This window comes from Neodiprion pinetum, chromosome 1 (assembly GCF_021155775.2).
Source record: "Neodiprion pinetum isolate iyNeoPine1 chromosome 1, iyNeoPine1.2, whole genome shotgun sequence".
Taxonomy (NCBI): Eukaryota; Metazoa; Arthropoda; class Insecta; order Hymenoptera; family Diprionidae; genus Neodiprion; species Neodiprion pinetum.
In genome coordinates, this window is record NC_060232.1 from 9,251,715 (window position 1) to 9,276,914 (window position 25,200).

The 25,200-nt window shown below is 34.5% G+C and overlaps 3 protein-coding genes across 3 annotated transcripts; 2 read left to right on the plus strand and 1 right to left on the minus strand.

The window, feature by feature from the left end:
* Positions 1-2,784: 2,784 nt before the first annotated feature.
* Yod1 (Yod1 deubiquitinase) lies at positions 2,785-7,299 on the plus strand. Its single transcript, XM_046625170.2, has 3 exons — positions 2,785-3,621; positions 4,342-4,658; positions 5,083-7,299. The coding sequence occupies exons 1-3, from the start codon at positions 3,210-3,212 to the stop codon at positions 5,296-5,298; spliced, it is 945 nt and encodes a 314-aa protein (XP_046481126.1). The 5' UTR covers positions 2,785-3,209; the 3' UTR covers positions 5,299-7,299.
* A 1,746-nt stretch (positions 7,300-9,045) lies between these two features.
* On the plus strand, positions 9,046-23,899 carry lili (LMBR1-like protein). Its single transcript, XM_046625065.2, has 10 exons — positions 9,046-9,608; positions 17,839-18,103; positions 18,233-18,336; positions 18,774-18,900; positions 18,984-19,052; positions 19,138-19,267; positions 19,412-19,763; positions 19,849-20,080; positions 20,213-20,369; positions 20,498-23,899. The coding sequence occupies exons 1-10, from the start codon at positions 9,549-9,551 to the stop codon at positions 20,577-20,579; spliced, it is 1,578 nt and encodes a 525-aa protein (XP_046481021.1). The 5' UTR covers positions 9,046-9,548; the 3' UTR covers positions 20,580-23,899.
* Positions 22,360-25,063, minus strand: Tcs1 (Threonyl-carbamoyl synthesis 1). The gene has a single exon (XM_046625198.2). It carries the CDS (start codon positions 25,061-25,063, stop codon positions 24,308-24,310), a length of 756 nt encoding a protein of 251 aa, XP_046481154.1. The 3' UTR covers positions 22,360-24,307.
* Positions 25,064-25,200: the final 137 nt, after the last annotated feature.

A 25,200-nucleotide genomic window follows, 5' to 3' on the forward strand; every position in this document is an offset into this window, starting at 1 on the left:
AATTGACGCGTTATCTACGAAATCCGTATATACATACATAGGTATATTGTATGCAATAGAAACCTGACCCACTATTACGGCTTCGATTTCAAAAGCTTATACGTACTAGAAAATTTAGGACTTTAGATTAGATAACTATAAAAATAATTAAAGGTGAGTATGTATTAAAATGATCAACGAGATCTAAGAAATGTCCACTGGGTGGGCGGCTTGACGCATTGCACGATAGAGCAGAGGTTGCGTTTTTATTTAATTTACATAGACGCAAGCTCATTATGAATTTGTTTAAACTCAACGCTGTTGTAACGTCTGTAATCATTGTTGCGTACGAATTATAAATCTCGCGCATTCTTAATAATATAGTAAATAAAATTTCTAGTCACGACAAATCCGACCGTTTAAATTCGGTCTGCAATATTTAACGAATACCTAGAAACACAGCATTGCCTCGAAATATTTATAGATATAATGATTCGCTGTTTGAAATTTTTAATCATATATCGGAGAATAGAAATAAATTGATTGGTATCGAGAAAAATAAGGCAATTATATCTGTCTGTAGAATTGTGTTTTAAAACTTCAATCGTCAGCCCGCGAGACCAACACTTTTCATGGCTGCCATTGATGCATTTTTCAATTCTGCTAACTCACATGTGCATGCATGTAACACAGAGCGATTGATACGATTAGAACTTGTTGATTTCATTCGTGTTTACGTTAATTATTTAATCATTATAAAAAAGATACCGCGATTGTCTCAAGCTTTTCAGCCATGCATTCAGATAAATTTACATATTTTATTTAGTTATTTTTTGTTATCTGTTCTGACTCGTGTAAAATTTTTGTACACACAATAATTTGTTTTATAAACAACGACATATCTGTGATGCATATTGTTAAATGTTACTAGACACGTGAATTAAAAAGAAATGAATAAGGGGGAAAACAAAAAACACCACAAGTATTAAGATTGAACAAAGAAAATATATAATGTTAATTTTGAGTAAAAAGATCCGTAAACCTGTTAACGTTGAATACTTGTACTAATAATTGTAATAATGTAACATTATATACCTTCATATTGACTGTGTACTTCGTGCATAACGTTGTTATTTCACTATAATTATTGATAACATATTATACCGTATATGTACAAATATAATAATATAACGTACATATACATCAGGGTGTCTCGAAAAAAAAAACGCCTTTTTTCTCCGAAACGGGTTCAAAACTTTCAATTTGGGTATAAAAAATATACCTATTAAAATTTGAGCCCTTATTAATATAACATCAAGAGGTTGCTCGTCGCACTTTTCTATTTTCCATGAAAATAACATGAGAAAAATGATCTTTGCTCCTTCTCCTTTTTATAACTATAGGTAACGATGCATGGTACAGAAAATTCACAGACATATTTTTGTAGATAATTGAACGCTCTTAAAATCAGGTCTGTCATAATTTTATGATAAATCTACTCTTTCAAAAGTTATCTAAAGTCTTTAAGTAACTTTTGACCTTCAATAACTTTTCAACGAGTGAATTTATCATAAAATGACACTCGACCTTTTTTGAAGAGCGTTCAATTCTCGACAAAAATATATCTGTGAATTTTCTGTACGACCCATCGTTACCTAGTTATAAACGGGAAAAGGAGCAAAAACCCTTTTTGCTCCTGTTATTCTTATGGAAAATAGAAAAGTGTGATAAGCAACATCTTAATGTGAATATTAAGGATTCAAATTTGAAAACAAATATTTTTTTTTACACCCGAATATACATATAGGTACATGAACATTGCATGTATTATATTATACTATACGTTTGCAATACACGTCTACACCTATGTAATATTTAACATCAATAACATATTATATATGTATATATATATATATATTATACTATATGTATATATTATTTTACGGTTCAAATATTGTTGTCATTCTGGTATATTGCAACTCTATAACATAATATACCTAGCTATCAACCCGAGGTAAATTACACGCGTTACAAGCACATACACATATTCATAAATAATAATTTATATATTAATCCTGTATGTATAATTCAAGGTTCGACTTGTCCTCTAAGTTCCTAATTGTATAATATATATCTTGCTCGGCATTAAGGCACTTCTTTTTCAATCTAAAAAGCATTATACTACATCTTACATATACACGTTATTAAACGAAAGTCTTCGGAACATCATAAATGGAAATTGTTCAGTACATGCAAATGTAAAATTGCAAGTGTATGTATCGCTGTTGAGGGAAAAAAAAAGGGAATGCGGAAAGAAAAATGATTACTTAGTTATTATTATTAATATACCTATGCGACTGGATAACAATAATGGCCTGGTGAAAATTACACTGGAATATGTTGTCAGCGCAATGGTTGAAATTGTTATTGATTGTGTTAAAATATACAAAAGGACAATAAAGGGATCTACTTGAAAAAACGATATTGTCATTTTTCGCGCAAAAATAGTTCCATCGAATTTTATTCCTTTTATTTCTTTGTTACGGTAATCTACGAACCGTGCAGGTTGTTACAAAAATAATTTCTAAACAAAAGCGATTGTTGCTCGTGGATATTAAACTTTTCGAACATTCCACGATATCTTCAAATATTTATCAAAAAAACCGGGTTTCCATAAAGAGATTTTGCTTACCGATAGACGTGAATCAAACCGAAACAGTTTTAGTTCGTAATAGCGATCAAGATGACGGTAAAAGCGAGATCTGCACTTCGACCAAAATCAACCTTAACGCCACCTTCAACACCCAACATATTGACACAAAATCATGACCAGTTAAAACTGAGTCGTTATGAAAGCAAGAAAAGTGTGTCGGCACTAACATAGCTAACTTCACACAGGACCCAGAATAATATATAGAAAAACGCATTCAGGCAAGAAAACAACCAAAAACAACACCTCCGTTTTTGTCTTAACAATAAATTCAAAAAAGTGTGACAAATCATGTATTATTTTTGAAAAAATGGAGTGATGGTCAACAGCGGTCAACCAATTGACGAAAATAAATAAATAAATAAATGAATAAATAAATAAATAAATAAGTAAACAAATAAATAAAAAAAAAAAAAAAAAAACAAATCCTGTTTTAAAGATTTGATTTTTGACGCAAAACGATATTCTATACCCGCCTGCAAATTACCCTCGCTGTGATAAAAATTGATCCTTTTTTGCTATGGCAACTTTTGTATTGAAGGTTAAAACAAAATCAGGTCAAAACCTCGTTAAAGGTTTAACAGGTAAAGACAAAGTTTCTCAATTAAAATCCAAGCTCTCAGATCTTACGGGAATACCTCAGATCGCTCTCCATATTCTGGGCGGTTTTCCACCCAAGGCGTTGGATCTGAGCAAGGAAGACGTAGCGCTGGAAGATTCCGGAATCACATCCGGCGACACGCTAATAGTTGAAGAAAAACAACCACCCGTCAAACCGAGGCAGCAATTGATAGAACGTGGCAATAACACGGTCCCAAGATCTCATATTATCGACACCGAAACTCTGAGCAACAGCCCTGGTGTTCTAATGAAGCAGATTGTACCCGCGGACAACTCTTGCCTTTTCACTAGCGTCGGATATGTCCTGAACGGTAAAAATACACTTTGGGTGTAGAGGACCCCGCAGAATCCTTATGGAAATTGGCTGGATTTATAGTACATCGTATTGCAAAGCCTTCCGGTCAAAAGTTTTCAAGGACACAAGTACCAAGAATCAGTAATTTCCAAAATACAGGCAGAGATTCGATATATGGATTTCTTGATATCTTTGGATAACGCCATTTTTATAAATTACAAAGTTTCAAGGGGGACTTGAAATCAAATATATCGCTCAAAAACTGCACAGCCGATTCGCAGAGACTCCGCACACTCGTGAAACACGAGACAAGTCGATTATTGAAAGAGTCGGAGGGTCTCGATCTTCGCACGAAATCTAACGTCGCACCTCCTTCCGGTAAACCAGCGAGTTCGTGGATGGAATCGATGCATCGATAAAATCAATCACAGCTTCCTGCCTGTCTTTGAGAATCAACCGTGCAGTTTTTCAAGCGATTTGTTTTACTACAAGTCCCTTTGCAGCTTTATAATTCATGAAAATCACGAGATCCATAGATATTAAAAAATCTTGACAACTTTCTTCCGTAGTCTGTATCTTGGAAACTATTGATTTTTGGGACTGGTGTCTGTGGCAACTTTTAATCGGTAGGATATGTATTATAACAAATTGAAAATCCAGCCAATTTCCATAAGTATTCTGCTGGGTTGTTTCATCAAATTTTCAACCACTCCTATCAGTCATTAATCGTTTTCAGGAAAGGTCGACACAACCTGCGCCAGTTTCATGAGGGATATAATTGCCGAAAGTGTTTCATCTAATCCGGAAGAGTATTCGGAGGCGATATTGGGACGTCCTAACGGCGAGTATTGCGAATGGATAAAGAAGGCCGACTCTTGGGGTGGTGCAATAGAGCTGGCGATACTTTCTTGGTTTTATGGACTGGAAATAGCCGTTGTTGACAGTATTAATGCTATCATAAACAGATTTGGAGAGGATCAGCACTACGCTCAGAGAGTCTTTTTAATGTTCGACGGTATTCACTACGACCCTCTTTACTTGGAACCATTAGATGTAAGTTAAATATTTATTTCTACGATTGATGAATCGATTATTCATTCTAAATTTCGTTTGTAAATTGAATTAACAGAGAATCCTTCGTTAAAATGATTACAAGCGTTTCACCGAAGACACTCAAAGTGATTTCCGTTTTTCACATCTCACTTGAGATAGGTATCCGTAAAACTGACAATGAAACGTGCTATACATACAAAGTTTCGTGAAACTGAATTTAATATGCATTCGTTCGCTTCAATTATGTAACCCATTCTTAAGTACAGTCGTTTCCGCAACTGTGTGATTAGTTATAACGTGAATTGATTCTTAAAAATCAAATATCAGTTCAAGGACTATAAATTACTATGTTCGAATCGCGGCGTCTTTTGGATAATCTTGAAACAAGCCGATAATCAAATCGTCTATGTTATATCTTGAACAGGGTGGAAGTATTCAAACAATTTTTCCTACGAGCGACGACACGCTGTTGATACAGGCTACAGAATTGGCCAGAGAAGCTAAATCCAGTCGCCAGTACACGGACGTACAAAAGTTCACCCTAAAATGCATGGTGTGTAACGTTATGCTAAATGGGCAGCTAGCAGCGCAACAACATGCGAAGGATACAGGTCACATGAACTTTGGAGAAGTTGCCTAGCGCCAAATACAGCAGCCGGTAATTACCGGTAAACATGGTTTTCGTTCTACTGCCAAGCCCCGTGCTCTTTAGTTACTTATTTAATTCAAAGTGCTGTGAAGAACTAATTGCATACAATTCAAAGGTCAAACAACAAAATCCAAGAAATTACCGCTGGCAATCGATATTGAAATTATTTGAAACGTAAGTCTTAGTCTCGCGCTATGAAAATGTTGGGATGTTGGTACGAAAGAAAATAGGTATTTAGCGTAACGACGCATGCATAGTCTGATGGTTCGCGTACGCTGCTTGCACTTGCATATTTTCCACTCACAGTGTGATTTGGAATCGATCGATAGATCATCTTTTTCGTTACATCCATTGATTGGACCGTTGTTAAACACTATTTGCCATTTGTTTGACATTTGAAATTATAAATATGTGTAAGTATAATAGTATAAATATTGAGTTCGAAGACTTGATAAGTCATAAGACGTGTAATTCGAGAGCGCAGGATAGTAATTTTCTTTACCTACAGCCATGCAAGGTTGATAAAAGGAGTAAAGAAAATCTCAAAAATTATGTACAGTGTAAATATATGATTCTTATAAAATTAAGCATGCACGTCTCAAAATTTAAATGTCAATTATTTTGCGTTTCAGTAGGCTCTTCGTGTGACAATATTTGAAAAGACATCGTACTTATCAACTATACTTTTCTTTCCCGATCCTTAAATTATCTACTCATTTTTCTTTCTTCTTTTTATCTTTCATTCTGTCACAATTTTTCACGGTAGTCGGTTCACACCTAAGCTTTTCGTGTACTCTGTTGTAATAAATTGAATGATAAATTTTTCTATACAACCAAGTACATTCGGTGCCTCGACACACTCAATCACTTATGGCATATGGAGTTTGTATTCGATTCTGTCAGCTTTAATGAAAGCTCTTTTTATCCGTCTGATAAATTTTCCAAATGCCAAACTGCTTTTCGAATGCATTTTTTCTAAAATAACTAGAACCTTGTCTATAAATTTACCTTTCACCCTTTCCTGCTTCACAAAAAACGGAAATCAAAATTCGTAAATTTGCGGAGAGCCCACATATTGGCAAGCAATAAAAGTGATAATTTGCATTATTCGAACCGCACGACTGATATATGATTACACGAGGAATAACATCCGGTACAACTAAAACGCACTGTGCAATGTGCAAACTAATGCGATTGCCAACGTGTGTAAGGGTGTGTGTGTGTAACTATTTTGGAATATTCAAAGTGTGCAGTGTTATTAATTTACCATATATTTGCCTTGCTATTACAGCCGCCTTATAGTGTGAGTAATTGAGCATATATGTAGATTTAATTGGCATTTATTTTATTTTTTATTTTTTTTTTTCAATCTTAGAATGATTGATAGACGTATAATACTAACTGTAATACAAGCAGACTACAAACTTTGAAGTATTTCTTTGTGTAATATCATTGAAATTACTACTTTTTGGAAGTGATTGCAAACATTGAATTCGCCTTAACACGTTTACCAACGTTCTAGGAATGACAAATAAATAAAAAAGTGAGTGGACGACCAAAAGCTCACCGACCCAAAAGCCAATTGAAGAGTGAAAATTGAACTATAATTTTAAGCGCAATTTTAGAGTGAAATATAAGTTAATATAACGTGATAAATATAGTAGTAGGAAATCTGTTTTAACTATATTTCTTATACATCACTATACTCTCGTGCAATATTTAAAAGAAAAAAAAAAAAAAAAATGCTAGATTGCCAATCGCAATAATATCGTGCAAAGTTATCGCTCGTACACCTATTTGCGTATATAATGCTTTGGTAGTTTTAATTTGATTAACTTGAAGTACTCAGTGAACTTTACTGCCGTACTTAACTGTGTAAAAATACATGAGCAGAGTAAACCGAGCTAACAAAAATAGAACCAATAAACTCACGTTATTATATTCTCATCTCCCACCCCAGCTCGGGAATTTTTCCAGTACACTAATTGAACAGGTTTCCTGCAAAAACTGTTGCACATGTCCTTAGAATGAAGCTGAAATTAGACAAAAATGGACAAATTGACTAAAGCGTAAACTAGTGAAATCCTAAAATAAATCAAATATTTCAATAATTCTTATGTTAGATAATTTATGGAATCATGGGTTTGAATTATATTATTTGAAATAAGTTTCAGCAGTTGTCATTGCTAGCTTCAGCTTCACGTCCAAAGACTGGACCTTGTTTTTATACATATATATATATATTTTTGACATATACACTAAATAGGTACCTATTTGTTGCATGTAATTATAACTGTTATACTTCGAAGAAGATTGGTCGTTAAAATGGATATAATTGCATTTATGCAATCGGCACGAAAAGATATATGACAATTAAATGAAATATTAATTAAAATAAGAAAATTGCACGTGATTTACCCATTTTTACAAAAATCGTTACGTATATAACGCCAATTTGCATTATAAATTACATATACACGTGATTGATATGTGCGCAAAAATAATGCACAATTCTCAACCGTTCGTATTGCTAATTCCAAATTCCAAATGCTTTGAAATTCATTCGTTGCGGTGTGTCTTAAAATATTCCAATCGGTCCCAATATCACTGTGTAAATTCAAGTATAATTTGAAGCATTTCAATTATTATACTGAGTTATTTACGTAATAAAATCTGACGATCTTTAATTTGTCGAGAATAGTTTAAAGCAAACTCCTTGACTCCGGAGAAAATGAAATTTAAGTTGCGTAAAAACTTGAAGTACTTAAAAATTTATGTCTCATAAATGAATCAGAAAATCTAACCACGATCATTGAAAGAAACGACAATGTTATCGAACCCCGCATAATACTACAGTGTGACTATTTCACAACATCAAATTCCACAACTATTTTTTTTTAACTGAAGTAGTAATAACCCAACAGAGGTAACTAAGATTACCTGTTGTAGGTCCGATACACAAATAAAAGAAAAAATTACTTGAATAAATTGATATCATGAGAGAAAAAATTTGGCAATAATTCAATTTACGGAAATGTTCAACTATCGCTGTATTTAAATTTTTATCAATTATTACCGCGCAATGATGATCGACATAATTGCGTTGGTCAAATGCGGCAAATAGGTAAGTGATTAAGTGAAGAATGACCAAAAATAATCGACTTTTTCCCCGACTAATTGAATATGATAGATTATTTTTCAGACCCGATTATTTTCCTCGCAATCGGTTTACGTTTTTTACTCCCGTGAACGACGGAACACAATATCAATTTGTGTGATCAAGGTATCAATTATTATTATCGTAGTCTTACTTACCAAATATCTATTTAACGTAGCAAGTGAAAGGTGAATAAATATTTTCATCTTTTTTTTTTAAATCGAAAAATATTTTGGACAAAACTATAAACTATCAAAAAACTTTTCCGCTGTTAACACTACATATCGAAATTTACAAAATTTTGGTTCCGAATGCACCGTTTCACAATAAATACGAAATAATCGATTGATCGTTAATTTTTACCGATTCCATCGAGTCGCGTTCGATTATTTTTAAATCAACGGCCATCGCACTGTGCTGCTACACCCGTCGTTCCGATGAACTAAACCAACTATTGCGCAACGTTACCGCCGACAAAGCCTGAAAAACTGTTTTGCCGACAACAATTAATCAGCTCTCAATGATATTCGAAACGAGTTGAAGATGGCACTGAATAACATGACGTGCATATAAGACGGACGAAGAAATGCCTGGTGAAACGTCGCAGTCCATCTGCCATCGGTCGCAATCCCGTAACATACGTGCGAAACTTCAGTTCGTAAGACGACGTGAGGTTATTGGCTAGTCGCGTAAACAATGTCAAAATGCGTTTGCAAATAGCGCGTTGTATGTTCAACGCCTCAGTGTAACAAATGCGTCGCGATAATAAGGACAGGGCAAAATTGAAGTGTTAAAAAGGCAAACATGTATTTGGGAATCGAGTGAAAAAAAATTGATTCGAAGAAGAAATTGATCTGCACCATTTTTTCCCTCCCCAACTGCATTATCGTCGTTCGTCACCGTTCATCGGTCAGTCGGATGAGGGAAAAATAATCTGAATAGGAGAAGAGGCGATAAAGACGAAAGGAATCTGGGTGGGAAGAATCGGCGATAGAGAAGACGAATAATTCGCGTCTACAATGTCGTATTCCGTGGCCGTATATTTCACGGAAATAAATTGCAGACTGACAAACAGGTGAAGAAGATGGAAGATGACGCGGATCTGCGGGAACAGTTATTCCACAATACAGTACGGGAGAATATCGTAAGGAAAGCAATTATCGCACCGTTTGAAACGATATCACTTCGTCATCGCATTCCGAGGTTCCAACCTCCGTTTTACAGGCAAAAAAACCTCGTCTGTGATCCTCGGTTTATTCGCTTTAAAAAAAGACACGAGACTGAAGTTAGTAACGTTACTGTAAGAAAAATCGCTACATACTTCGCATCTTTAGGAATATCCGAGAATGTACTTTAATTTTGAAAAGGCAACTCGTTGAAAGTCGTTTTATAAATTGCCCAATAACGTTGATTTTTCAGCCAGAGGTTTCGTTACGTTAACGTTACTAACTTCAGCCTGATTTAAGAAAAAAAAAAAAAGTCGAAAAATTAATTCTTCATTATTTTCACCCGGACGTAGGTAAATCGACTTTAGTTCATTCCTTTACTTCTCTCCCTTTTCCTTCTTTTTCTGCTCACAATTACTCGGCAGGAGATGAGAACGATCTCGATCTCGCTGGGTCGTCGACCTCGTTTTCTTCCCCGTAGCAAAATGACTGATTGATCTGATTAATCTTTTCTCAACTACGGGAACTGCCCGAATTTCCATCGAGTTTTCACCCCTCGTCATTACGAGGGATTGTTAAACAAAATGCGCGAATCGGCATCGTTGCCGCAAAAATTCTGCGCCGCGAGTTACCAGGTATATCTATATATCTTCTGTTTTTTTTTTTTGTCTCGCACTCGTTAGACCTGGAGAGCCAATGACCTTGTCCCGACGCTAAATCGCAGCAGCAACAGCATTAAACTTCGCCTCGTGTGTAGAATAAAAGGAAAAATAACGTAGCGTAAGGTCGATTCTCTTTGATCAAACACAGCTGACAACCAAACCGGCAACGGCATTGAAACTCCGATAAAACACATCGCGTTTGCATGTATTCAAATTAAACAAGTATCAGAAACGCAATTCGAACCTAATACGTCCGTGTGCTTATTATACAGCTCGTTATACGCAGCTTTTAGAATCTGAGAAGCAAAGTTAGTGAATCGATCGTTTCGTTGTTCGGAAGGTAATTAAAATCGAACATGAGAATCTTTTAGATATTACATCTTGAAGATTCGTTTTAATCGCTTGTAATGTCTGTTGATACGCAGTTTCTTGTCAGAAGGTTAAATACATATGTACATACATTTATGACGTACGATTCAATGCTCTGCTTTCATTGTTTTACAGGATGAGTGAAAGACAAGAACGAGTTGAGAATTTCATATCACGATTTTGAAAAGATGTTGCCACTCAGTTTCGTCGTCGTAATTTAACAAATAACAATCTGCGGGATTTGTTTTTAATCGTCGTGAAAACTCGAAAAAAATCGTACTGCAATCACACGCGGAATTTGAAGACACTTGATGTCGTTATTTCTTCAATTTCTTCAAAATTTGAACTATTAGAAGCGAGCATTGTCGAAAGATATAATATTTTCATGAGGTTGAAGTAAGTAACGTTAGCGTAACGATGGATGTTTGGGAAAAATATTTTTTTTTCGCAAGTCAAAGATTCTACGAAATTGATTAAACCGTAATGAAGCATAACGTGGTCATAATTTGAAAAACCAACTCGAACGAAACCATTCTAAAATTTCAAAGTGACCATGTTTTTTTTCAGATCTTTCCTTACGTCAATGCTACTGATTTCATTTTTCCCGCTAAAGGACCTCATAAAAAAGAATGTATTGACATTTCACCGTTGAGATTGGCAAATCAGAACGTGGAAAATGATCACGATTGTTATCTCCAAAAGCTCCGGAATTTAATATCTGGAAATCACTTGTTGAGATTCGGCTGTACAACCTGATTATATACCGATGATCAGAATCCTCGTTGCGCGAAATAAATTAAAACGTCACAAGTACTTGAAGATTTTTTTATCTATCGACGAGAAATTCAAATGCACACTTTCATTGAAATATAAGTGCGATAGATCGAATAGCAATTAATTCCAGCTTGTTCAACGCATTAAACATAACGCAGTTTCTATGCAGAAAAGAAAGACAGCAAGAAAAACGTCCGCCGAAAAGCTAGAAATTTATTATTTTTAATCCTTTTCTTCTTAACGAACTTTGTAAACGTTAGGAAGACAAGATATTATTATGTACACATACCGATTTCTTATAGTTACAGACTGACCTGTATAGCAGCGTTATGATTATCGTTAACACTGTTATTATTATAACTGCGTGCACATTATTGACTCTATACTAACGGTACATCACTCCTGCCTCTCCGGTAAAAAAAAAAAATGATTCTACCAACAGTTTAAAATTATTCAACTTCAGCACACTTAAAGTCGGTTATTTCATCTTGCCGCAGATCCGGTTAAAATGTATGTATGTATGTATGCATGTACATACGTCAATCCGTTAGATAAATATCGTCAAATGCAACGAGTATAACATTATACAATGTATAATGTGCATATTTTAAAATCAGCACTTACAAGCAGTTGAAATAATTTGGTCTCTTTTTTTTTTACCGCCTGTCCATATATTCATATTCCTTTTTTCTTCTTTTTTTTATCGTTTTATCCACATACGTCAATTATCACGATAGCCTAAAAATCTAAATTTCTTATAACATGTACGTCATCGGCCGATGAGAAGGATGTGCTTGTTTTATGAATTTAACCAGGGGTCACAGGGCTCTGCATGCATATGTATGTGTATATATATATATACACATTATAAATATACCTGCGTAATTAAATTTTTATTTTATGTACGTACGTGAGAAAGAATTCGTTTTATAAAAAATAATCCAATCTATGTTATACCAATTGTTTTTTGTTTCGAAAGAAATCCTTGAAAATTTAAACCGGCTTTTGTCCCTTCTTTGGTACGAATTGTTTGCATATTTTATGAATATAGAGTGAACTGATTTTTTTGGGAGAATATTCACACTCACTGATGCAAAGAAGGAAGAAGATATACAACCGTTTAAAATCATTGAGAAATGAATTTTGAATTTTTTTTATAATAAACGACCGTATATATATTGTATATGTATATATATACACACAATTCAAACCCTCTTCAATGTTTTTTTTTTATGGTTAGAAATACCAAAATCCTACTAATTTCCACGTATATATTCGATTTAATTTTGAAACATTTGATACACAGCACGACAAATATCGATAATGATCCAATCATTATGAATCCTCATTTTCGTTCGAGCAGTTTGTACAATGATTCTTAAACTGTTTAAATTGCCAGAGGGACGGTCAAACAACGTTCTATAATCTATATAAATTGAAATGATGTATCAATCAAATGGCCTAAAATCGTATAATATGCAAATAAGCGTCAAGGCAAATAAACGGTATTTAGGTACAAGACATTATGCGTCGGTTGAGCGCACGGTTATGAATCCAACACGTATTTCACGTTTATTGGCCCCCGCGTTATTCTACATACGCATCAACAAATCATGCATTATACATATATGTGTATATATGAGATGTGCGTGTGCGCGTGTGATACGGATAGGCGTACGAAATAATATTGGGTTGATAACGAACGAACAGATGATACGAGTCGAATCGTCGATAATGAAACCTGCATACATATTTTAATACAATACGCGATGACGTCGACATCAACGACGATGTTGCGATACGAAGAAATTTTAGCAAATTTTATTGAAAATTAAATGAGATGAAAGTAAAGGAAATGAAATGTATAATATTTTTACCAAATATTTCTCTGTCAGAAAATCCGCAAAAGTAGAGGTTTACAACTTTCTAGAAATTTGTAGATTTTAAAACACCGGACAATCGCAGGGGGGAAAACACGTTGAAGTAAGTTGCAAGAATAAATTTAGACCAATTTTACAGATGAGTGAAGAAATTTTTAAACGTTATAGAAAACGTGGTGAAAGTTCCTAGATTGGTGAAAATTGAAGCGTTAAAATTACAATAATTCGCCAAGTTTAAGGTGGTAAGCAAAAATTTGAAGAAAAAAGAAAAAATTCTATAGTATAACCTTGAGGTAGTAGATTTTTCAAATTATGAGTAAATGTGTAACACGGTTCAACGAATATTTCACACAATCCTAAACTTTCAAGAAAATACTCGACTTTTTCTAAAAATCCATCCTTACAATAAACGTAATTACTACAACTTCAGCCGCGTAAGAATTTGGTGAACGAATTCTTTCTCATTTTATCCGAGCACGTAATTCGACGGGTCTGCAGTGCTGCAGTTTATCCTATCGCATCTTTTACAATTAGTCCAGTAGGAATGTAATTTGAAATTGCAATTTTGTCGATATTACGATATTATCTTTATCTAATCGTTGGGAGAAAAAGGAGGGGGGGGTTCATCGTTAGTTAAGGTCAAGAATTTCGACCAGATTCTGCATTAGCTTCGTCCGTCATCTTGAATTCGTTTTACTCAAATAAGTCTCCCATTTTCAATATTTGTCTGCAACAACTTTTGCTTGAAATATTTTTTTTTTTTTTTTGACAAAGTTATTATATTCCGATTTACAAACGGTTTAACCCTTAATTTTTTTTAACAATGACCTCGGGGATCGATCGCAATATTATTATCATCACTCGAATCAGCGTCATCGAGTTACCATTAAATCGAGTTTCCGTATTTGTATCTAAAAAGAACGTACTATCTTTCGACTTTTTTCCCTGGCCTACCGGGGCTATCTCTCGCTTCACGGATAACAAAGCCTGAGGTATCGTCATCGTCAGAGATGGGCTGCATGCGTGCAACGTGTACACGTGTAACCATTCTATTTTCGCATTAGAGTGGTATTTTAGGTGCATATCCACACACGCGCAACACACTTGCCCGGCATACCTTCCCAGGTATGCTCAGGTATCGTTCTTTTGTGTTTCCGTCGTCTCGCCGCCGGGACGGCCAAAGTTGGCAGATAGATAGATATGGAGAGAGGGAAGAAAGAGAGAGAGAGGGAATCGCCTGCAGCACCTCGGTGGCTCGATGACCCACGAGAAATGCATATACGTATACGATAAGCGTGTGTGTAACGCATGTGTAGGAGGCCGAGAGGATATCCTCGACGCTACCAGTTCGCTGGATGTTTTATCGTTCTGCAACCCGTGGCCTGAGTGCAGAATACATGCGCAATAATCACACGGGAAATGTTGCAACAAATAATGCCGCCGCAGCAGCAGAGAAAAGGCACTGGTTGAAAATTAATCCTTTTCTCTCTTCTCACGTGTCGATTTAACTACAGTTTCAATTAAATGGATCCTCAACTATTCGAACCATGACTTGATTTATCCGAGCACCGATTAAAAAAATTGATTTTTGGTACGAAATATACATCGTTGCTCGGTAAAAAAATTTCGAACACTCGTTAGCCAATCGACAATAGACGACTATATGAAACCAAAGTAATAAAATAAACGTTCGGTGTTTGAGAGAGGTTCAATATGTATTTGGATGTTTAATACGGACTGTTTGTTAATTTAAATTTGTGTTGTATGTATTTATTATACATCAAAATAAAATTAGTCCCAATTAGTTCGGATAATCGAGGTTCTACTGTAATACAGCAACGATGAAGAAAATTCATATCATTACAAAAATTCGATGAAACTCTGATCGGTGGATGACGATTAAAATTTATTGAAATTGAATTGAATTGAAAATCACTTTGTGAACAATTGTAATTGACTGAATTAAATCGCTTGAAAATGTTGGAATCAATTATGAATAGAAAATCATATATCTGTATATATAGAACGCCACAATAGAGGCGTTAGAAGGATGTTAACATTTCCGTTGCTGATTGCGAGTCGACGAATAAATCGTATACGTAATTTTTTTACTACCAAGCTTTCGTTGCCGGAAACTTGAAATATACTGCCGTGTAGATTCGGAAAAATATTCTCGTATAAAAACTTACGACAACGATCAACAAATGTATAAATTAATATTAAATATGTACATAATGTATAGCGCATCTTTGTAATATTTACAATATCGCGATAGAAAAATGTCTATTTGTAAACGCAAAACACGCCGCCCGTGCCTATTTTTGTTGCAGTTAGTGTTTTTACTATATGGTAAATGTATACAGGTATGTTATATGTAAACGTGTTACAGATGATCTTGAACCGTTTAAACGTCCCGAAATAAGATTCTCCCGTTTCTTTTAACAATAACTCCACCTACGCAATGCGCGTTAAGAGACGCAACTTCGTGTCATACGTATCTACACGTAACACCGTATCAACATGTTCCGTAACATGCGTAATATTATTTTTAGGTTACATATTAAATGAAATTCGATATGAAAAAGAATAAATGAAACCCAACAAATTTAGTAACTGTCCGACATTCGTGACAATGTCATTTGCGTACTCCAAAAACAGACGTACGTATATGTATATATATATATATATATATATATGTGTGTATATGTATATGTATATATATATTATAAAAAGTGAACGATAAGAGAAAACTGGTTTCGATAATAAATAATAAAAAGAACAGGAAACACAATTTGAACTCGTCGTATCCGTGTTTTTAGAAAAACCCGTTATTTTTCAGTTTCAGGATAATCCGAATTTGAATAAACCGTAATGAAGGTAATTAATTCTCTTCAAATTCGTTATATATAAAATCGCGAAACGGTGATTTTTATGAGATTGAACATAGTAACGTTACTGTAACGACGCATGTTTCGGAAAAATCATTAATTCCCACCTTTAAGGTTGTCTGAAATTTAGTCAGCCATAACGAGCAAAACGTACTGATATTTAAAAAATTTCCGGAAAGTTGTTGTAAAATTCGACAACGATGTTTTTTCTTCCCGATGTTCCGTTACGTTAACGTCGCTAACTTCAACCTCGTTTTTTACGAAGGGAACATTTCCTTTCGAACAATATCAAAGCTTCCCCATATCTATTTACCGAACGTGTGAAATAATCCGATGAAATATTTAACGCACCAACTGTTGAACAGAAGAAAACGTTGAGAAAGTACAAGATAATTCCTCTTTACCTATAAAAATAACGGTTTACAAATACCGTTACTGCATACAGAAAACATATGCCGAATACACATAAACGGATTGTCGTTTATGTAACTCTGTATACATAAATTTTATCTTTCGCGGGTTAAGCAAAGTTAATTCTGGGCGTGAAATCCAATTTGTTTCTGCGGATATAACATCGCCACGACGATGCCCTTCAAGTTACACAACTGAACCTGGTTTATTGTGGTAATAGAAAAACAAAAAAAAAATAAATAAATAAAAATAAAACCTTGAAAAGACAGAAATTTTCGAGTTTAGTATATAAAAGGGTCAGAATCATATTTAATAATAAAAATCGTCAAATTTATGGTATGCATGGTGATGATATCTGCCTTCTTTTGTTTGTTTTTTTTTGACAATAGCTGAATTATTGTTCCGATAGCGTTTTATATTTGACAGTAACATTTGAAGCGTCCAAACTTTTGAAAAATTATTCTACAATCGCGATAAGATTTTATTTTCGATAAAACAAAATGTTCAAAGTTCGTAACGTGCACGTAACTGCTTCTCAGATCGCGTGTGATTAGATTTGTTTTTTTTTTTTTAATTTATTCTCCTCTCCATGAAGAATGCAGAAAGTCTTTTAAATAAAAGTTTTTAGCAATTCTATTATCCACTTTGTCATACGAAGGTTGGAGAAAAAAAAACTCGGAAAGGAGTCGGCGACAAATTTTTTTCATTTATGTATGAAAATTTTTTACGGAAGTCTAATATTCACCCGTTAAGCGATCTGATACCCCATATTATTACAAATGCAAACATCAATGTTTAAATTTGCAACTTGCACTCACTTTCGGGAATGTGAAATCTTCGTCGCGTACTCGTTTTATACCAATACTAACTATTGTGCACATTACGAGGCTTCATTTGCGTCAACTAGGTCACCAAAATGTTTTTTCTTATTCACCGTTTAGATTATATGTGACAATTAACCAGATCTCACAATACTGGCTATTATTTTTATCAACGATACTGATAACGAAACTGTTTCATGATCACGAACGCGAATACAGCATATATTTGATCCGTCCAATTAGTGCTCTTTGATTTTATTCATTCAAAGTTGAAGTCACAAATTTTCTCGGGAATCTTGGATCACTAATTGAAAAATGTTCCAAACATACAGTTTCGGAACAACTGTCAAAGAAATGTATTATCTATCTCATATTCTGTACTTCTCTTTTTTCTAATTTACAGATATTTCTACTGCTCTTTCTGTTGCTGTACATTTCGAGCTACGCACTGATAGCAAGATTCAGAAGGAAAGATAGAGAGGATTATATTGTAGTGGACGAAGATGAGGCGACGGTTTACAGAATTAGTCTGTGGCTCTGTACCGCTGCACTTGCAGTTTCGGTTGGAGCGACGCTACTATTACCGGTCTCCATTGCTAGCAACGAAGTTCTCATACTTTACCCCAACAGTTACTACGTCAAGTGGCTCAACAGCTCCTTGATACAAGGTAACGAGAGTTATATCAAATAAGAACTGGGCAAAGTGGAAATAAAGCCTAAGCGATATCTGATTCTTTTTTTCTTTGCTCGATTAATTTTTATGTTGATTTGTAATTTTGTACTTTCATGTATTGCAGGACTTTGGAACCATGTGTTTCTGTTTTCAAACTTATCCTTGTTCGTCTTCTTACCGTTCGCCTACCTCTTTACAGAATCTGAGGGATTCGTTGGTCATAGAAAGGTAAAGTGTTGGTTTGAAGAATAAATTGAAAAATTTATTTAGGAATTTTGTTGTAAACAAAGAGTTACCGTAACCGTAGGATCTCATGAACTAGTTAAAGCTATATAATAATCAATTTTTTGACAATCTAATAGAAAAATCATATTTAAAATCGTAAAAAAATACACGATTAATTTTTCTTCTCGTTAGGGCCACTTTATAATTCAACTCAAAGAGTAGGTACAATTCAAGAAGAAGGAAAATAAAAATGCTTTTCTCTCTAAAATTCTTCCAACAAAAATCTGTTTCGTTACTCAGTAACTAGAGATGTATATTTTGGGCAAATCTTCCTGCACTAGTCTTGTCATTGTAAGGGAATTTTGCTTGTAAAAACTTGTAATTAGCGTCAACATCGTCAACTATTTCTTTTTAGTTATATTTTACGTTATTCTTTCCAGGGTGTTATGGCTAGGGTTTATGAAACAGTGACTGTATTGTGCCTACTTGGAGCCCTAGTTCTTGGAATGACTTACATCTTGTCCGCTCTCATCGATCACCACAAGTCAAGTCTTCACACATTGCTCAGTGAGTATGATAAAAATCTGATTCTGTCTTTGATTCTTTAATTGATTATGACGTGTGCGTATAATATCTAACTTTTTTCACAGATTTATGGAGTTATTACTTGCCGTTTTTATACTCCTGCGTGTCTTTTGTCGGAGTCGTTATGCTATTACGTAAGAATATATCGTTACTTCACTTTTCATTCCAATAATAATGAGCTCGACATTTTCTTTAACGTGATATAAAATTACCCCACAGTGTGCACTCCGGTAGGATTTGTCCAATTGTTTGGAGTTGTTGGCTCGTTTCTTGTTAAACCTCAATTCCTAAAGAATTTGGATGAAGAATTTTTTGCCTACAAATTAGAAGAAGATTGTATTAAAAGAAGGTCAGCATAGAACTTGGATGTTACTGTATAGGAAAACGAGTTTCTCTCTCTGCTCTGAATCTTGAGTCAATGAAGATTTTCATTTTCGCTTTTTAATAAGGCATAATTAGAATAATTCGAGTAACGCCTCTTGCTTTCGACTAGACTGCAACATGCTACAGCGACGGGTAAATCTTACGTATCACCAATGCCCATGTCTCCGGCAACGTGCGGAAACATTGTGGAAGACGAAGAAGAATTACCGAGTGCAAATCCTGGTCTAATGTGTCTTAAAAATGGAGCGTTACAACGCGGTTTAACTCAAAGACTAGAGTATATACAACAGAGAAGAAAGCTGCTGGACGAACAGAGGCGTACTTGGTGGGTGCGCAGAACTTTGTTGTATCCTTTAGCCATGCTTGCCTTGTTGGTACTTTCGACAACGACGGCTCTTCTTGCCGTGCAAAATACCATCGAGTTACTTATCGGCATTAAGGCCTTGCCTCTGAGCACAAGAGTAAGTTAAACATAAATTGAAAGAACTACTACCACCATCTAAATTTCCAAGATTTAACTAAACAATCTCTCTTCATTGTTTACAGCAATTTACATTAGGCATCAGCTCTCTGTCTAAATTGGGGCCGATTGGCGCGACAGTTGAAGTTGCGGTGATTCTATACTTGGCCGCGACAAGCGCCATAGGTCTTTATTCCCTACCCGGAGTTCGCAGAGTTCGACCCCACTTTCATACCACTCCTTTGACACACATCATTGCGAATTGCGCACTGTTGCTTGTACTCAGCTCTGCCCTTCCGCTATTGTCGAGAATACTAGGTGAGTTGGGTATTTCGTGACCTCGATCTGTTTTCGTTTTTGTTTTTTTTTTATATTCATGACTGGACTGCAAGAACTTTGGCATGTTTTACTATCATGATTCTTAAACCAACCGTTTATAATTCGACACAGGAATGACAAACTTCGATTTACTCGGAGACTTTGGGCGGATCGAGTGGCTTGGCAATTTCAAATTGGTCTTATTCTACAACTTGATATTTACGATTGCCACGTTTGCCTGCCTTGCTACTAAATTCACTGCTACTGTACGAAAGGAAATATATGCAAGGCGAGTAAAATTGTTTTTACGTTACTCTGATCAGGCTTAACGAAATTAACAGTAAGCAAACGTACATACATGTTATAGCTTGTCAGTGGTCGATGATTTTTTTTTTGACCAACTTTCGCTTTCGACAGATTACGGAGCAGTCTGATGGGAATATTCAAACGCGATGGAAGAAAAGGAGTTTTGAGCATGTTTTCTAATAAGGAGGACTAGACTGATTTTAACTTATAAGAAATCGAGGTGTTAGTCATTTCTGAATAGTAAATAACACAGGAATCCATGTATTCCCTTTACAACGCCTGTTTTATATTCAAATATTATTTTGTCTCCTGTTTACGTTCCGTTTTACTTCATCGATCATACCAAATTACGCGAGATATGAGAAGTAAAATAACTGTTTCAATATTTTATCGACTTGAAATTGCCAATAATGTTATACAGGAAATATTTTGAAGTTTCAGTTGATACATTGGTACTCGTATTTAATCATTTCTGTCTGACAACACTTCGGGCATTCGCATAGTTAGTATTTAAACCCAACGAGTGTTTTGTATTTAAGAAAAAAAATATTTTCTACATGGTAAAAAAATGAGGCGTTCGAGTATTGAATCCAGGGTCCAGAAGGGAGAGACGAAAAAATTAGATTTCATACGAATCGTCGGGAAAATCAATCAAATATAGAAGAAAAAAATTTCGATTCACATTTTTTTGAAGTAATTGGTACGTCCTTAGTAGCAAAAACGGTGAACACAAAAGTTTGTCATGTAAATTCAATTCTTTAAAATGTATGTATATATATTTATATATTTATATACGAATTTTCAAATTTAAACCTAATATTTTCGACAAGAAAGAGAGAGAGATCGTGTATGGTTGTGTGTGTATGTGTTTGCACGTTGCATACTTGTAGTTAATTTATATCCCAAAAACTACGATAAGTAATTAATTGCTAATACATCTTTTCCATTTAAGTTATTTATGCGTAAATATACGATGTGAAGTTTAAATTGCTACTCCAAGAATCACGAAAGAACAATAATAATTGTCACTCAGGAGACAGTGTGCAAACTATCTCCAAATCAAACCACCGGGCAAGTATTTTTGCATTAGAAGTAAACCAGTTCGATATTAATGCCAATAAGAGAAATAATATATTTTGAAACCGCAAGAATCTTTCAAATATTGGCGGACGACACTGTCTTCAAGATCTGATTTAACGTCAAAATTCTCTGGTATAATTTACTACAGCTATTACGGAGGCCACTCACGAAAAGTTCTGCTACCACTAAAACTTACTTAGTCAAGACACTGCGCATCGAGATAATCTATAAACTGGCACCCATTGTTATTTAAAATTAGGGTAATGATATTTCATCCTTTTTAAATTATTCTAATTATAATCATTCATACATTTATTATCCAAACTGGTAGCCATTTCATTTCAATTCAAAGCAGTCTTGTGATATATGAGAACAATCACATATTATTGTGATAAATTCAAGTCATAAAATATTCCACGCCTAATTTGCTGCTTATTTGCTTTAGAACAGCATTTATTGAACGTTGCAAAGTTTTTTCATACTCCTAGTAGTATTTATTCTTGCTTACTTCGTTGCATGTACCAAGATCCTCAAATAGCGCAAAAATTGTTATTCCTTCCGTTTTATTCTGACGGGTTTTAAATAATTTAATTACTCAACGCTGATTAGGGTCCATATTAACCCAATAATATTGTTATACCAAATTTCTTTAATACTGAGGCAGATACTAGTATTCGACGAAATGATATATTTATTTACGCGATAATAATGAATAATCTAAAGTTCCCTTGTTAGCAAAGACACTTTCGATTTAGTAATCGGGACTTTCTGTAAAAGTTCTATAAACTCTGTGTGAAATAACGGCGATTATAGAGGTGGCGCATATTACATTTGGAATACAGATGAAACTGTACGTAGTAACAATTCAACATGAGAAGGTTTTTGTCCGGGAGTTCAGAATAAATAATAATTACGCGAATGAATATAGCTGGTAAGGAATGACGGTTTCATTACGCAAATGCATTAAAAATACGAATGACTTTCAAGCTTATTAATTATTTTTTAAGAGACCTTCCGCCATTAAGTTAGCATCATCCCATATATTCGAACTTATTATTGTCTGGATTGTTTGGTTCATTACGTAACACGTAGCTTGTCATAACGACAATACTTTAAGTATTTATTACACTGGGTATTCAATATTGAATGACATTCTAGAATATGGACACTATCACTTGATTACAAGAATAGTTTTTCCCCTTTTTTGTATCTCTCAGATAATATGTAAGTCACAGTGTTCACCGCTTTACACCAAGTAAACGATGTCTTTAAGAAAAATCTACATAAAATAATGATGAGATTTTGAAATTCAGAACCATATATTATGGCTTTGTTATGTATAATATGAGTTGGAATAGGCTGTGAATTAAGAATTATGTATCGATGTAATTTCCTCAATCGGACAAAAGCTAAGCGTTCGTTCAAGGAAATACAAATTGTAATTATATTTCAATCTAGTTTAGGCGATAATTGGTCTGTCGTAGAATAGAATAAGACTGTCCAAATTTTTTAAAAAGGGCCTTCGATATTTGAATAAATTTCCAACTGCGCGTTGTTAATATTCGAAAATGGTTATATTAGCATTTCTACTAAGCATTTTCTGTTCATAATCTGCATTGTAATATATTTTTGCACGTTTATCTTGTTGACTTGCGATCAGAAATTCGCTGGTCCCTTAAAAAGAATTCTTTAAAAGACTTTCTGAAAGGTTAACAAGAAATTCAATGCCTTTTGCTGCTGCAATTTCTATTCCCCAATTATACAGTTTGTAGAATAATAATAGCGGATAGCTCGACATGAGTCGTTAAAAAATAAGTTTGACATTGGGCAAATGTGATTGTACATTATCTATGTCAAGTATGACAATATTTAGCTAGCTCACGAGTTTATAAATTATTTAAATAGCAAATGCTATAAGAAAAATGAAAGAGTCGTCAGCAGTTGATATAGCAATGTAAATGATACAATGATTTTCTCAAACTGTACTGTACTATATTATGCCAAACAAAAGACACTATAATTGTATTTTCTTGAACCAGTGTATGTTTATTTGCAGCTTAATTAATAATATCTATAGTGATCTTGTAAAGGCTCCTACATATGTAGCTAGTTTTAAAAATATTCTGTTCGCATTGACATCTACACTGACACCTAATCAGTCGATGAGCAATATCATACTGGTTTTAAAACTGACACATAACTAATGAATTTGAGCAAAAATAAGTGCCATTATTATTATTGTTATCGATTAAGAATAAATGTTGCTATTTGATTTTACTACTAGCATAACTGTTCAAAGCTGCAAAATAAATAGTGAATAAAAGACCACAATGATAATACCTATGCACTACACTCCGAACATTTTGCTAATGCCGAGCCGATCCAGTTCATTATTATATTATTTAGAAATAAACGATATCATCAACTGTGTAATCATTTTGTGTATTGTAAATTGATTAGCTCTCGAACCCCTGTTTCAATATGCATTGGAAAGTAAATAATCTTGAGTTATGGAATTCGTTTCAATAATACAAACTGACAAACGATACAACGCGGTTACGGAAATACATTAGCCTGCAACGCACACAGAGATTTTCATATTTGTCATTCTCCAAGAAATTTTTATGTATTTGATATCATTTTCTATCCAGCTTTTTTTATTCAGCACGAATTGGAGGAAACAAATTGACAGAATATTTTCTTTGTTTAAACTGTATTTTAAAGAAAAAAATTTTAACATAAATATTTGTAGTTTTTTATAACAATGATTTCTGAAAACGAAATCATAGTATCATGGAAATGTAATTTTCGCTATTTCTCACAATCGAGTTCATACATTCATCAATGTTTATCATCACAATCTACTAACTGGAAGCTTTTCAAAACTTGAACAGTTTCGAATTCAGCGCTTCCTTTACGAATTATAGAATATCCGCCAGGCTGAGATAAATCGACAACAGTAGACCCAGCTCTTGCCAATCCATTGCCTGTGACTCTTTCATCTGGATAAAAAACACCTCCCAAATGCGACCACAGTGTCGAAAATTCTTCCGGGTGTATCGTGCTCGGCTTGTTACTCTCATTGGCACTTGTTAAAGCCAACGGCTCCCTCAGTCTTTTAGCAATATCTCTGATAAATTTTGCATCGGGAATTCTTATTCCCACATTTTGCACATTAGGATTAAATAGCGGGTTCAGCTTTGGTGTACGTTTTAAAACTAACGTCACAGGTCCAGGAAATAACGCTTCCAACAATCCATCTGGCAGAGAATCGACGATACCCCAATATTTTACATCCACAATTTCACCGACACAAATTGCCAGCGGTTTACAAGGATCTCGTTGCTTAATTTCATACAACTTTTTAACAGATTCATTACTTTGCGCCAATCCTGCCAAGCCATAGACGGTATCCGTGGGCAACGCTATGACGTGTTTATCTTGAAGCAAGCGAACGGCCATAGCCACATTCTTTGATCCATAAGCAAACCCGAAACCTGAAATACCGGGGTGTAGATTTTTTAGCTGCGTCTCGAGCGACCTCAATGTTTGTTTCACTGGACCCATGGTTTTTTTCCTTACTTCATCAGAACTCATCGTTGGTGTGCTGCGAAATAATTTCAACATTCTTCTTGATTATGACAGCAAATTGATCGACGAGTCCTGAAAATTTTCAGTCTTATCTCTACGTGAATAGTTGTATAAGAATCTCTGGTAAAATAACCATTAAAATG

Bases quoted from the DNA above. Each gene is read 5' to 3' on its own strand.
- Yod1 (XM_046625170.2), top strand. From the start codon at position 3,210: ATGGCAACTTTTGTATTGAAGGTTAAAACAAAATCAGGTCAAAACCTC. The intron at 3,622-4,341 runs GTAAAAATACAC...AATCGTTTTCAG, and splicing joins CGTCGGATATGTCCTGAACG to GAAAGGTCGACACAACCTGC. The intron at 4,659-5,082 runs GTAAGTTAAATA...TATCTTGAACAG, and splicing joins TTTACTTGGAACCATTAGAT to GGTGGAAGTATTCAAACAAT.
- lili (XM_046625065.2), top strand. From the start codon at position 9,549: ATGGAAGATGACGCGGATCTGCGGGAACAGTTATTCCACAATACAGTA. The intron at 9,609-17,838 runs GTAAGGAAAGCA...TCTAATTTACAG, and splicing joins ATACAGTACGGGAGAATATC to ATATTTCTACTGCTCTTTCT. The intron at 18,901-18,983 runs GTGAGTATGATA...CTTTTTTCACAG, and splicing joins AAGTCTTCACACATTGCTCA to ATTTATGGAGTTATTACTTG.
- Tcs1 (XM_046625198.2), bottom strand. From the start codon at position 25,063: ATGAGTTCTGATGAAGTAAGGAAAAAAACCATGGGTCCAGTGAAACAA.